The 14,080-nt window shown below is 43.6% G+C and overlaps 2 protein-coding genes across 2 annotated transcripts; one reads left to right on the forward strand and one right to left on the reverse strand.

Moving 5' to 3' along the window:
- Positions 1-6,815: 6,815 nt before the first annotated feature.
- Positions 6,816-7,316, forward strand: LOC142848838 (histone H2B type 1-C/E/F/G/I). Its single transcript, XM_075971024.1, has one exon. It carries the CDS (start codon positions 6,827-6,829, stop codon positions 7,205-7,207), a length of 381 nt encoding a protein of 126 aa, XP_075827139.1. The 5' UTR covers positions 6,816-6,826; the 3' UTR covers positions 7,208-7,316.
- A 3,557-nt stretch (positions 7,317-10,873) lies between these two features.
- Positions 10,874-11,256, reverse strand: LOC142848839 (histone H4). The gene has a single exon (XM_075971025.1). It carries the CDS (start codon positions 11,236-11,238, stop codon positions 10,927-10,929), a length of 312 nt encoding a protein of 103 aa, XP_075827140.1. The 5' UTR covers positions 11,239-11,256; the 3' UTR covers positions 10,874-10,926.
- Between the last annotated feature and the right edge of the window lie 2,824 nt (positions 11,257-14,080).

Below are 14,080 nucleotides of genomic sequence, written 5' to 3' on the forward strand. Positions count from 1 at the left end.
GCAGTCTCAAGGCTTAGCTCTCAGCACCCAGACAGTGTATTCTCTGCCATCAGACCTGGCTCAGGGCTAGGGATACAGACCCTAGATGGGCTGCTGTCAAGTCATCTGCATTTTACATTTAAGTTTTGTCTTTTTTTTTTTGTCCTCGTCAGTCCAGTCTTAAACATAATAAACAAAGAGACAACAGTTTTCTGGAACTCCAAGAGATCACCATGCACCCAATGTTGTGCACCCAAAGACATTTCAAGTCACAGGCATGAACTCCCTACCCTCTCTGCGCCCAGTTCCTTTTGGGCGCTCTCCAAGATTTTCCCTCTCTCCTCTTCGTCTCTAATGGCTGGGGGGCGGGGACAGGGGCTCCATAGGAGCCTCGAGGATAGAGGTTGAGAAAGAAAACAATGCAACAATTACCATAACATAACACAATAGGACTTTGACAAATTTCTGGGACAAGACACATAGCGGCATCTTCTCCCAAACAGCTGTCTCTGAGGTAGCTGTAAATGACCCAGGGCCAGTAGAATACCTGCCCCTGTCTAATGACCTGGGAGCAAAACTCCCTGTCTGAAAATGACCCGGAGCCAGAAAGGCCCCTGTCTGCAAATGAACCTGGAGTGGGAGAATTCCCATCCCTGTCTGGAAGTGGAAGACAAGACGTCCCTTGCTTCTCCAGGGTCTCTGTACAAGCGCGTCCACTTCAGAGAACACATGTCAATACCAAAATCCCAAATTAGTTGACCGGTACAAAACCAAAGCAGCCATAGTCAGACAGACAAGACAAAATGACAGAGACAAGAGACAAAAGACAAAGCACGCTCTCTCACCGGTAGATGCTAATAAACCGGACTTCCATCATACTGCTGGAACCTCTGGGGTTCCCGGCCAACACACCAAATGTTGTGCCCAGATTACGACCCCCAGAGAGAGACCCCCAGAGAGAGACCACCAGAGAGGCCCAGACTGTAATAAGCAAGGTTTAATCAGCATAATACAAACATGTTTGGAACTCATCTCCATCCCCCTTACAACAAGGTAGGGAGGAGTTGTATCTCCTCTGTGGGATAAGCTCTTAAAGGAATAACTACAAAGAGAATCTTTAAAGATGCTTTGGCACCGGTACAAGGACTTGTGCTCTTTTCCATTCTGTTGAGTCAGCCTTTTCCTTGTTTTTAGAGCAAGGCCACTGTTGTTGAGTTAGGCCATCTTTATCAGCCTGTACCAGGTGGCTGGCAGGGCTGAGCTAAGTGACCTTGTGCTCGGAATCTCCTGTAATAACCCTATCGGCCAGTTGTAGTGGTCAGGCAGCTGGCCACCTTTTATCATTAATTATGATTACAACAGGCCTTGGACCCAATAATCTTAGAAAGGTTTGTTTTCTATTAATATTTCCAATTTGGGGCTGTTTTCTTAGCTTTTGGGGTCACAACTGTTCCCCAAAGCATCCAAAACCTTGATCATTTTGGACACTAGAAGGATTTCTTTTCCCCTCATTTATGGTAGAATTAAGAGTTGGACAAGTCTGACAAGATCTCCTGAGTAAACTGGGAGCATGGGGGCCATGGGAGAGAATTGAAGGGGAGGGGAGAGGAACAGAGAAAAATGTTAGCTCAATAAAATCAATTTAAAAAAAAGTTGGACAAGACTGAATCCGTGCAGAGCATAATAAGAACTTAAGAAGAACTCCTCCTGTAAAATCTAAATAAATAACTCCGACCCGTGCTTTTGTTTTATTGTGTACCCTAGCTGGTGCCAATCCTTAGGAGCTCCGTTTCACTCCTGAGGGACGCAAGGACGACGATACCCAGTTAGAGTATCTGAGCATCACACTGAATCCTCCTTGGCGACTTTTACTTTCCTCTCCGCTTCAACATACTATTTAGCAACGACACAGAGTGTTTCCTCACATGTCCTGAGTTTCCCCCGTTCTTGGTCACAAGTCAATGTTGCGTCACCCCCAGTGTTCCTGGAGTTGCCGGGTGCCCTTCAGGCTCCAGTACAGACACCAATCACACGCCACCATCAGCGCCACTTGCTGTGTTCAGTTCGGCAAGAGGTCCCACTCGGAGCTCCTGGACAAGAAGAGCAATGATATAGGGCAAGCTTCACTTGGAGCATCTAGGTTCCCTGTAGGGAGAAAAGGGAACAACTCTGTTCTGTAGTTTGGTGTATTTGAAGTGCGGAGAGGGATGCTGCAAGTATCAGGCCTTACCTAGAGTTTCAGAGGTCACTGGGGATCAGAGCTACCTCTCAAGAAGCACACCCAAAGGCATTTTCTTTCTTTCTAAGCAGTTTCCTACAGAGAAAGCTGAATGCCAACGAGAGGATTAACTGGATCACAGGTTGCTCTTGAGTTTAGGTTTGCCCTTGATGAAAACTTTGTAGGCTACCTGCATAGCAACAGTGATTAAATTTAGTGTGTTTTACTTAACCAAATATAGTTAAAATGTCATCAACATGTAAGTAATATAAAAACTATTCATAAAATTCTTTATTTCTTTTTTTAATAATAAGTCCTTGAGAGTTGATGTGGAATATAGACATAGACCACATCTCCATTTAATAACAAATTAAAATGGGAGGTAGTTGGTCTGTACGGATTCTACAAATTTTAAAACCAATACACGCCCTTTTTTGTTGGTCTTGTTTTGTTTTGTTTTTCGATACAGGTAGCTTTTGGAGCCTGTTCTGGAACTAGGCACACGCCTTTTTAATCTTAGCACTAGGGAGGCAGAGGCAGGCAGATCTCGGTGAGTTCGAGGCCAGCCTGGTCTACAAGAACTAGTTCCAGGACAGGCTCTATAACTACAATGAAACCTTGTTTCGAGGGAAGAAAAAAAAAAAAGAACATTCTCAGTGCTTCACACAGAAATACCAAACAAATTGAGAAGGCAATTTTCCTATGAAAGAAGAGGCTTGGGGGCTGGAGAGATGGCTCAGTGGTTAAGAGCATTGCCTGCTCTTCCAAAGGTCCTGAGTTCAATTCCCAGCAACCACATGGTGGCTCACAACCACCTGTAAAGAGGTCTGGCGCCCTCTTCTGGCCTTCAGGCATACAGACAGAATATTGTATACATAATAAATAAATAAATATTTTAAAAAAAATTAAAAAAAAAAAAAGAAAGAAGAGGCTTCAGGGAGCTGGGTGTGGTTGTTCACCCCTTTAACCACAGCACTCATGCGGAGGCAGGCAGCTCTCTGAGTATAGGTCAGCTCGAATGTAGACATCCTGATGTACAGTAAGTTCCAGGACAGCCAGGGCTACAGAGAGACAACAGAATCCCAGCCAGGCTAACTTTAGCACACTGGGGCAAAAAGTTCACTAAAAAATAAACACCACCTGTGTTTTCTCCTGGTGGTGACTGCCTATCATCCCATTGATAGGAGATGTCAAACTGACGTGATTGGCTAACTTATATTTAGCGTAAAGGGAATGAAGGAAGAGGGAAGGGGCTGACACTCTCTGAGGTCATCAAGTTTCAGAAATGAAGCCAGACCTTTGTATAAACAAAAGATTTACCAAGTGGAGGAGATTAAAGGGGTGAATGGGAGAATTAGGGAATATAGGCCCTTGGTAGGCTTGCCACCTTTGACAAAAAACAAAAGCAAAACCTTTCTCAAACAGTGTACGGTGATGCATACCTGTCATCCCCGCAGCCCGGAGACAGAAACTCAAGCATGTCGGTCTGGACCACCTGGCAAGTTCCAAGCTAGCCAAGGAAATACTCTGATCCTATGGCTTAAAAAAATAAAATAAAATAATTAACTTAAAATCTTTAAGTGCTATTTTGAAATTCATTTCTGCAATAACTGAACCACAACTAAGTAGACTATACAATTCTAACATCTCTCTAAGCATAAATACACTAACTATTTTATTTTAATTTGTTTCTCCAACACCTATGATGTTTTTGGTTTTTTTTTTTTTTTTTGTTTGGGGGGTTTGCTTGGTTGGTTGATTTGAGGTTTTGTTTTGTCTTGGTATTCACTAAATGGGCAAACGCTATGGAATTACTACGGAACCTAGACTGTGTACAGATAGAGACAAAAGTGCAGAAGTTTAAGGTCACCCTTGGCTACAGAGTAAGTTTAAGGCTGTCTGGGCTACCTGAAGCCTTCTATAAGACAAATAACTACTAGGACCTTAAGAATGTCCAGCACTTGGGGGCTGGAGAGATGGCTCAGAGGTTGGGAGCACTGGCTGCTCTTCCAGAGGTCATGAGTTCAGTTCCCAGCAACCACGTGATGGCTCACAAACATCTGTAGTGAGATCTGGTGCCCTCTTCTGGTGTGTTTGAAGCAGAATGTTGTACACATAATAAATAAATTTAAAAAAAAAAGAATGTTCAGCACTGGCAGGTAGTTCTTGCTATTTAAATTTTTTAAATCATTGTTTTCATAACCTATGTGTAATCCCCAGTCTTGTTTAACAAGACACAAAAGTGAAGGAATGTGAAGTTTTTAGCAATAGCAATTTGTTTAAAAATCAGAGATAGGTCAACTGTGCACATTGGCTTATTACCATAATCTAAGAATTTGGGCAGCTGAGGTGGCTTTGCCATCCTATCAAGGCCAATTTCAAATACCCAGTGAGTTCTGAATAGCCTGGGGTAAGAGATAGGGGTGCAGAGTGAGATCCCCAGTCAAAAACAAAACACCAAACTCACAAATACCAATGGCATTCTTTCATCTTTAAAAATAGACACCGGTGCCAGTCACGGTGGTGCACACCTTTAATCCCAGCGCGAGGGAGGCAGGTGTGGACGGACCTCTGAAAGTTCAAGGCCAGCCTGATCAGAGAGAGCAGCAGGATAGCCAAGCTACATAGAGAACTGCTGTCTCAACAACAACAAAGTAGCTACTGGTCTCAGCCCTATCTTATTTCTGGAAACGTTGGATAAGCAGTCAGTTACAGTTCCCTGACTTTGTGCTCTTTCATGATCTTTATGGAGCAGCAGTGTGAATCTCTCCAACCTTCTATGATTACTTTTGTGCAATATATTTTGTAGTTCTAGGAGATTAGCCCATTTGTGTGTGAATATCTTCTTTACAATTGTTTGCCTCTGACCTAAACAGAGAACTCTCAACAGAGGAATCTAAAATGGCTGAAAGACACTTAAGGAAATGTTCAACATCCTTAGTCATCAGAGAAATGCAAATCAAAACAACTCCGAGATTCCCTCTTACACCTGTAAGAATGGCCAAGATCAAAAACGCTGACGACAACTTCTGCTGGAGAGTTTGTGGGGAAAAGGGAACACTTCTGCATTGGTGGTGGGAATGCAAGCTGGTACAGCCCCTCTGAATGGCAGTGTGGCGATTTCTCAGAAAATTAGGAAACAACCCTTGATCATCCTTGATCCAGAAATGCTACAAGAATGCCCCCTTTATTGTGTTCAGAGGCAGCTTATATAGAGATAACCACGCCCCAGCCAAACCCACCAGAAACCACTCTCCTGCCTTCAAGAACTCCTGAGGGGCAGGTCCTCAGAGCAGCTGTAGGCACTCAAATCAGGGGAAAACAAGTTGTTTACAAGAAATTCAAGGTCTGGAGGTTCACAGCTCCCAACAAGGCATCACTAGCCTTTTTTTTCCTACCATCTATTTTAACCTAGAACTCAGACATCCTCCTACCTCTGCCTCCCAAGTGCTAATAGCAAAGGCATGTACCACTATGCCTCGCTTAAATTAAAATGTTAGTTCTGATATTTACTGGGAAAACTGCTGTTCCTTCTTTGAGTCCTTAGTCTCATTAATACAAGAATTTAAAAACAGGTTCAGAAGGCCAAGGCCAGTTTTATTAGAGTTTGAAAGACAAACAGTACAAGCAAGCAATAGGAAAACCGGAGGAGTCTTGAGGAGAGGAAGAAAAAAAACATACTGTTAGTTACCCATGGAGGTCAGAAACTGAAGGCCATGAAAACTGTGGTCAGGTTGGCTGAGCAACACACCAAAGTTCAGAGGACGCTAAAACCTAGACTCTTGTGTCTGAGGGGAAAGAACTGTACCAGGGCCATGTGGTTGAAAAATGAATAGAGACAGATTATAAAGAAAAATCTCCCCCGAGGATAATGGACTACAGGGCTAAGGAAAAGTTCCCAGAAAGCATCTAGCCACCTGATGGATAGCCTGCCTTTTACTTTGGCGTATCGCGGGCTTTTTTTTTTTTTAATTGGTGCCCAATCTGTGTTCCCAGATGCTATGATAAAGGACGTCCAGCTTTCCTCTGCGATCTGCCTTCTTTCATATGTTAATCTAGATGGTTCCATCCTGTTCAGCTCCTGACACGTGATCTTCCAATTCGGCTAAACTATTCAATTTATTTTTTTCCAACAGGATTTCTTATTCCCGTACCACCCTACCGTTTGTCATCAGTAGGATTTGCTCTCAACCGTTTACTTTCACTCTAAGCTTTCCTTTCAGGGTACTAAACTGTACTGCCGTGGGAACCAGGGGAAGCTATGTGTCTCTTCTGTTGTTTTCTCTTTCACCGGACTGCAACCCGAAGTGGAAAAATACAGAACTTTTCAACGGTTTGATATTGAATTGGACGCGAGCCTTAACTTCTAGAATTTCAAAATAAACCAAATTCTGCTTTTAAAAAAGAAATCTAATCTAAAACGTGTAGAAGAAAATGAATTTGATGTAGTTAAGAAGCATAATCGCTCGAAAGAGTTTAACCAATGGGAGAGTAAACCGGCCTCTCTAACAGCTAACCAATCAGAAAGGGAGAAAGTAAGTCTTAATTTGCATAAAACTCCCTACAAATAGACAAACAACGTGTTCTCAGGCTTCACTTTCTTTTTCTTGCACAGAAAGAGATTTGAAGATGCCTGAACCTGCAAAGTCCGCGCCCGCCCCGAAGAAGGGCTCCAAGAAGGCCGTGACCAAGGCCCAGAAGAAGGACGGCAAGAAGCGCAAGCGCAGCCGCAAGGAGAGCTACTCGGTGTACGTGTACAAGGTGCTGAAGCAGGTCCACCCCGACACCGGCATCTCTTCCAAGGCCATGGGCATCATGAACTCGTTCGTCAACGACATCTTCGAGCGCATCGCAGGCGAGGCGTCGCGCCTGGCGCATTACAACAAGCGCTCGACCATCACGTCCCGGGAGATCCAGACGGCCGTGCGCCTGCTGCTGCCCGGGGAGCTGGCCAAGCACGCCGTGTCCGAGGGCACCAAGGCCGTCACCAAGTACACCAGCTCCAAGTGAGCCCGCTTACCTGACTCTTAACCCAAAGGCTCTTTTCAGAGCCACACAACTGTTCACAATTAAGAGCTACGCACCACTCCTTTACACTGATATCCCGTCTTTAAAGCGACAGTGTTAGTATTCTCCACTTCCTGCAGGCAGAGTCTTAACTAGGCACTCTTGTATTTCTATGGATCAGTTTGGCCTCTGCACTCTGAAGCTACCCAGAAATAGTTCCTACAATTATAGAGGGTATTGGAACAATGAGTCCAGAACGATCGTTTTCAGCACCTTGTGCTATGTAAACGTTAGGTTCAACCCTAGTGTCTGCGGAAGAGGAAGGGACCGCTGAGCGACCTGATCGAACGCCCGTTTTCCCCAGCTTTTGTTTTAAGTATTCCTGGGAAATTAACAGTCACGGGAAGGCGGAGTGAAAAACCGTGGATTTACCACCTGGTTTAGCTAAGCTACATGAATCCACTTTTCTCCTAATATTCGGTCCGTGTTAGCCGGCTCTGGGTGACGCTCAGGTCCGCCATTCCCATGGCACCGCCCTGGATAGAGACGGCCCGTCTCTTCTCGCCAAAAGCGAAAGTGCCTGAAGCACCAGCGTCCGCTTTTACCTCTTCTAAATCGTTCGGCGCCCCCACAGCCTCCAAAGAACTGGCCTGGGGCTTTTGCATTTTATGCTTTTACATATGAATTGGGTTGTGGGAGAAGCAGCAACAACATATCCATTTTAAAAAGAAACAAACTGGTTTGTTTACTTTTTCAATTACAGGAAATGGTGGAAAGGCGTTGTTTGCAAAACAAAAAGGAAAATCAAGTAGGCAGGCCTGGAAGCATTTCATTTCCTTCTTCCTTTTCCTAACTGCTGAGTGTCTTAAACAGCAAGAAAATTTCCAAACCCCTTTCCTGACTTGTTTTGGAAATGAGATCTGGAAATAAAAAAAAAAAATCCTAGCATTCGTAATGTGGCCAGGCTCTGGAGTCTACAGATTATAAATTTAGCTATTTTGGAACTATATGTCCCAGGAGGGAGGGACCCTGACCCAATGTGAGGGGAAAAATATAAAGTAGAATATCAGGGGTGCTGGGGAATGGAACTAAATCCCCTGTTCCAGTGAGCTATAGTCATGCTGCCTGCTATTCCATGTCTCCATTCTCAGGCTGGACAACTACCTTTATCCGACCTCCCTCTTAAACAGTGAGGTAAAAACAAGCCGGGCAGTAGGCCTTTAATCCCAGCACTCGGAAGGCAGATGCAGGAAGATCTCTGTGGAGTTCAAGACCTGCCTGGTCTACAAGACCAGCCAGGACAGACTACAAAGCTACCGAGAAACCCTGTCTGGAAAAAAATAAAAGAAAAAAAGTTACTTTAAAGTAAAAAAATTGCAACTGTAATCCAGGAGACCGCTCTGCGTGTAAAGTCATTTGCCAGCATGCCTGAAGACCGGAGTTCTGTGCACTAAACCCACATGGCACTCAGGTTAAAAAAAATAAAAATGCCCTCTATCCTACACTGCAAGAAGGGCACACACAGTTAAACAAATGTTTGGATTTTTTTTTTCACTTTAAAAAAAATTGCAATGATTGTGACTTTAGAAACAAGGCTGAAACTTCCTGGTGAATTATAGGCTTCTAAGAATTCAAATGTCCATGTTAATATCTTGTTTGTTTAGCTTTCTTTTCTTTGTAAGGAGATCTCCTGGCTACCCTGGAGCAGCTGTGAAGCACAAACTAATCTCAAACTCTCAGCAATCCTCCAACTCACTGTTTCTAAACGTGGATTTATGGGTGGAACACATCACACCTTGTAGTGTTTGTTCCTGTTTGGCTTGTTTGTTTTGTTTTGTTTGTCTGTTTTTAAGGTGTAGTCTGGAACTCACAGACCAACCTGTCCCAGTTCCTCCAGTCGCCTCTGCCTGCTGAGTTCTGGGATTAGAGTGAACCTCCACACCTCTTGTCCTGTTCAGATTTAAAGCATTCCTGACTGAACCTGCCTTCTTCATTTCCGTACTGACCTTAAGCCCAGAATTGAGGTGGAAAGGAGGCCTCCGTGGAATGTCAAAAGATTCTTCCCAGGATTTTTTGTTTTTTGTTGTTTTTTTTAACTTTTCCTGCTCTTTCAAATCCCTGTGACTCCCTCCAGTCTCTGAACTTTGCAAATTTTTCTCTAGGCCTAACTGGGGTACTGAGCAAGGATCTGCTATAAAATAAATAAGAGAACAAAAAATCCTGACTGCAGGGCAGTGAGCACCACCTGTTGGTCTTATTGAAGGGCACATAGATGATTCCAATACACAAGATTTCTGTTATCTTCAGGGTCTGGGGTCTGCGTTTTGCAAAAGTTCCCAAAAGGAAGTGTTGGCAGGACAGCTGAATAAATCTAGTGACTTGTGAGCCTGATCGTCGGAGTTTCATCCCTGGAATCGCTGTAAAGGTGGTAAATACCAACACACACACACACACACACACACACACAATCAGTACTGAGGGGACACTGATGTTCTCTCTCTCTGGTGATATTTTGGAAACATCTGATTTGCAGATGAAGGTTAATAAAGTCCTGGACCATGTATACTGTTCCTTGAGGGGCAGATGTAAGATTTATATGTCAAACTACTGTGTTTATTTTACAGACTAAGAAATTAGGAAAGATTCTAAACAGGGAACTAACAAGTTTCAGTTCTTCAGGTTTCCAAGACTGGATTGATTAGAGAATTTGGTTTGGTTTAGTTTAGTTTTGAGACCGACTCATGGGCCTTGACTTTTTACTAGTCTCTACTTACCTCCTGGGTACTGACAGTAAAGAACAAACCACCAGGCCTGCTTCTATAGAGCACTGGAAATGGAATTCTGAGCCAAGCTAACACTGTGCCTGGAGCTACATTGCCAGCGCCGACCTCACTCTTCCCCGGCCTTCGTTCACTCCGGGAAACCGCTATTGATGAATAAAATTTGTTCACTCCCGGGAAACCACTATTGATAAAATAAAATATACTCGTACATGTAAAACTTTTATACCTACACAGGACAATTATTGGGGGAGGGGTCATCCTGGTCAAGAGAACAGAATATCTGGCCTAGGTGGGAATCTAACACTCCTGGGACCAACCTTAGGCAGTTTCAACTTAAATCAAGCTAGACACATGGATTCCTTTTTTTCCTGTATTGAGATGCTTTACTTTTCATTCCCAAACTTCGCATCCTAGCACAATTCCTTCAATGTGAGCAGCCACTTCCTGAAACTCCAATTTTTACCTTTCTTTTCAAGTCTTAAGTATGCTTCTTCTGATACTTTGGCCCTGGGCCGGTGATTCCATCATGAATGTCTGAGATCAGATCACCCGGGAACCGGGGTTAGAGGCCTTTGAAGGACTAGTGTCTGCGGAGAAAACCTAGTGCTCAGAGCAACTACAGTGGTATATCTCAGACCTTTAACAAAATTGTTAGCTGACTTAAAATTAGTCGGTCAAAATTCAAAAGAGGACTTAGTATGAAAATAAGCTGTACAGGAAGTCCAAAGGTTGGGGAAAGCAACTGATGCACCAAAAGGAACGATTTCCAACAGTTACAGGGTCAAAGGCAACAAAAGCTATGCAACTTAGTGTTAACTGTAAAAGCACTAAAGCAACCTCACACAAACAGAACGAGAAATTGAGTACGCCCTTTTATGTGAAAATGTGGGTGGCCCTGAAAAGGGCCTTTTGTGAGCAAAATAGGCAAGGTGAAAATATTTAACCTCCGAAGCCGTAGAGGGTGCGGCCCTGGCGCTTGAGCGCGTAGACCACGTCCATGGCGGTGACGGTCTTGCGCTTGGCGTGCTCCGTGTAGGTGACCGCGTCGCGGATCACGTTCTCCAGGAACACCTTCAGCACCCCGCGGGTCTCCTCGTAGATGAGGCCGGAGATGCGCTTGACTCCTCCGCGCCGGGCCAGGCGGCGGATGGCGGGCTTGGTGATGCCCTGGATGTTGTCGCGCAGGACCTTGCGGTGGCGCTTGGCGCCGCCTTTGCCCAGACCTTTCCCGCCTTTGCCACGACCAGACATTGTGCTACTCTAGCTGGAAGCTCAGTACACAATGACTCCAACACGTCCGCTTCTTAGCTTTTATAATACCATGGCGGACCTGTTTGAAAACCTGAAGAGCAGGGGCGGAAACCACTGTCAATTACGGCCCTTCTGTGCGTTTGTCCAATGAAAGGCTGGAGGCGGGACCTGAGACAACAGTAAAGACAAGAGTTAAAATTTAACACATTGTATTAAGTATGTCTATACAATTCGTTCTGCCTTCAATAGGGATAACTATATCTATTAGCAACACATAAGTTTGGCGTTTGTTGCTCATTTCACTAAATAGTAAATAATACATTATCATTCCTCCAAGTCACCGTGGTTCTCAACCTGTGGGTCGCCACCCGGGTTTATACCACCTATTTATATCAGATTTTTTCCATCGTTACAGTTACGAAAGAGCATCGAAAATAATTTTAGGGTTGGGGGTTCAGCACAGCATGGGAACTGTATTAAAGGGTCTCGGCATTAAAAAAAAGTTGAGAACCACTGTGTCTAAGTTTTACGTACAGTTTTAAGAACACATACATTGTTTCAGGTTCGAAGACTTGTACTTTCTTAGGTAATCTGAGCAGTGTTCTTTAGCATGCAGATGGACCAAGGGGAAGTAAAAGCTCAGATCGTTACAGGACTAGCGGTCTAAAATTAAAAGATGTATTCCCACAGGTGTGAATTTTCTACATGATTTACACATAGAAATTAGGGGATCTGGAAATGAGGATCATGGGGAGGTTCTATTTTTATATCGCCTTCATTGACCCAGAATTCCCTGTGTGTATGTTTTAGTCAACAAACATTACATGCTTGTTGAGATGAAAATCGTGTTACTAATAATGATTTACTGGAAATGTGTAAGAGTCTGTGAATGAATGGTTCTACTATAATCTTTGTCCTTCAATTATTCTTACAAAATTCTTTGAAAAGAAATAGTAAAACTAGGTTTCAGACCTCTTAGGGTTAGACTTGAAACTTTATGCAGATTAAATCAAGTATATATCTTGAATAATGCAGAGATGTCTAGAAGGACATGGGGTGAATATCCTCTATGTATAAATAGATTCTCCTTCTTAATCAGCTTTGAAATTCTTCAATATAGACAGGAGAGTGCCAGAGACATTGGCCTTACTGCTTCAGGAGATTGAGTTTCTGTCCATTCTTCCACTCTGCTTTGTGAGGTATGGAAGATTGTTATCCTCCAGGCCAGGCTAGCCTCCAGTTTACTATAGCTGAGGCTGGCCTCAAATGCCTGGTCCTCCTGTATATACCTGCTGAGTTCTGAGATTACTGTCATGTGCGGCCATGCTGGGCCCTCTTGCATGTTTATTAATAAAATATATCCTTTTCTAAAAAAAAAAAAAAAAAGATTGTTATCCTAACTTTATATTCCTTTTTGTGTGTGTGTGTGTGTGGTTTTTCGAGACAGGGTTTCTCTGTGGTTTTGGAGCCTGTCCTGGAACTAGCTCTTGTAGACCAGGCTGGTCTCGAACTCACAGAGATCCGCCTGCCTCTGCCTCCCGAGTGCTGGGATTAAAGGCGTGTGCCACCACCGCCCGGCTATAGTCCCTTTTATTGGTCTTATGAGTATATGGATCTCTTCATTTCTCCTCTTTGATAAGCGATGCTCTTATCTTCTGTATGAGTACAGAAGAATCAATCCCATGTCCAAATTGTTTAAATCGACCAAACACAGAGAGACTATAGGAAATGTCATATCCTTTCATTTTCTTATAAGCAGGATTATCTATACCTAGGAACAATGAACAATAGATTGTTTATACTGGTCAACACAAGGGTGTTTTCCTAAGGATTCCACAGTTTTGTATTCAGGAGCAAAGAGTTGAGCAGATACACACAGTTGTGGCAAAAGCAGGAACAGTTTATTAGGATAAGTATACATACATGGAAGAAGCAGAACAGAGAAAAAAAAAAACCCCGTGTAGCCCCTCAAAAGCCTTGGGAGCTTTTGAGCTCCCAAAAGAAATGGGAGGCGGTTGGGGAGGAGGCAGAAATCCTTAATAAATAAATAAATTAGCCGGGCGGTGGTGGCACACGCCTTTAATCCAGGCACTTGGGAGGCAGAGGCAGGCGGATCTCTGAGTTCGAGACCAGCCTGGTCTGAAAGAGCTGGTTCCAGGACAGGCTCCAAAACCACAGAGAAACCCTGTTTCGAAAAAGAAAAAAAGGAAAAAAAAAAGGCCTACTATACAAAGGGTGGAGGGGTGTATCTCATCAGTAGCTCTGGGGTCATCTGCAGACTTGAGTTTTCTCGCTGTACTGTTCCAGTTTTCCAGCTTCCTACATTGCCTGTCTCATTAGTATCCCAAATCAAGGCCATAAGTGTGTTTTTAGGTACCCTTAAGACTTTATAAAGTGCCCTTCTCTTTCAAGAGTGACAGATGTGGTGAGGACTGAAATATGTTCCAAATAGCCTCAGTACCAACTTGAGGTTTTTTTGTTTGGGTTTCTTTTTATTTGTATGCTAATTTTTCAGATTTGGGCCAAGGTCTTCTCAACTTCTATCTCTACCATATCTCCAGTCCCAGCACAACCACGATTCCTAGAAAACCTAAATAGTGACAGATGAACTCAGTGAAAATTCACCAGATGTGACAGATCGCATCTGGTGACAAAAAGAAAGCCATTAAAATGATTGTTCTTGTCCAATAGAATTTTCATATCAAAAGAAGCAAGGGGTATCTGTTATTGTAATGATTGTGTGGAATTAATGAAAAAGCTTATTTTTAAAATACAAAGCGTGACCCATTCCTCCTTCCAACCTTGATGGAGAAGAGGGTGCCTGGTCTCACTGCAGCTGAAT

Source organism: Microtus pennsylvanicus, chromosome 4, assembly GCF_037038515.1.
Source record: "Microtus pennsylvanicus isolate mMicPen1 chromosome 4, mMicPen1.hap1, whole genome shotgun sequence".
In the NCBI taxonomy this organism is placed as follows: domain Eukaryota; kingdom Metazoa; phylum Chordata; class Mammalia; order Rodentia; family Cricetidae; genus Microtus; species Microtus pennsylvanicus.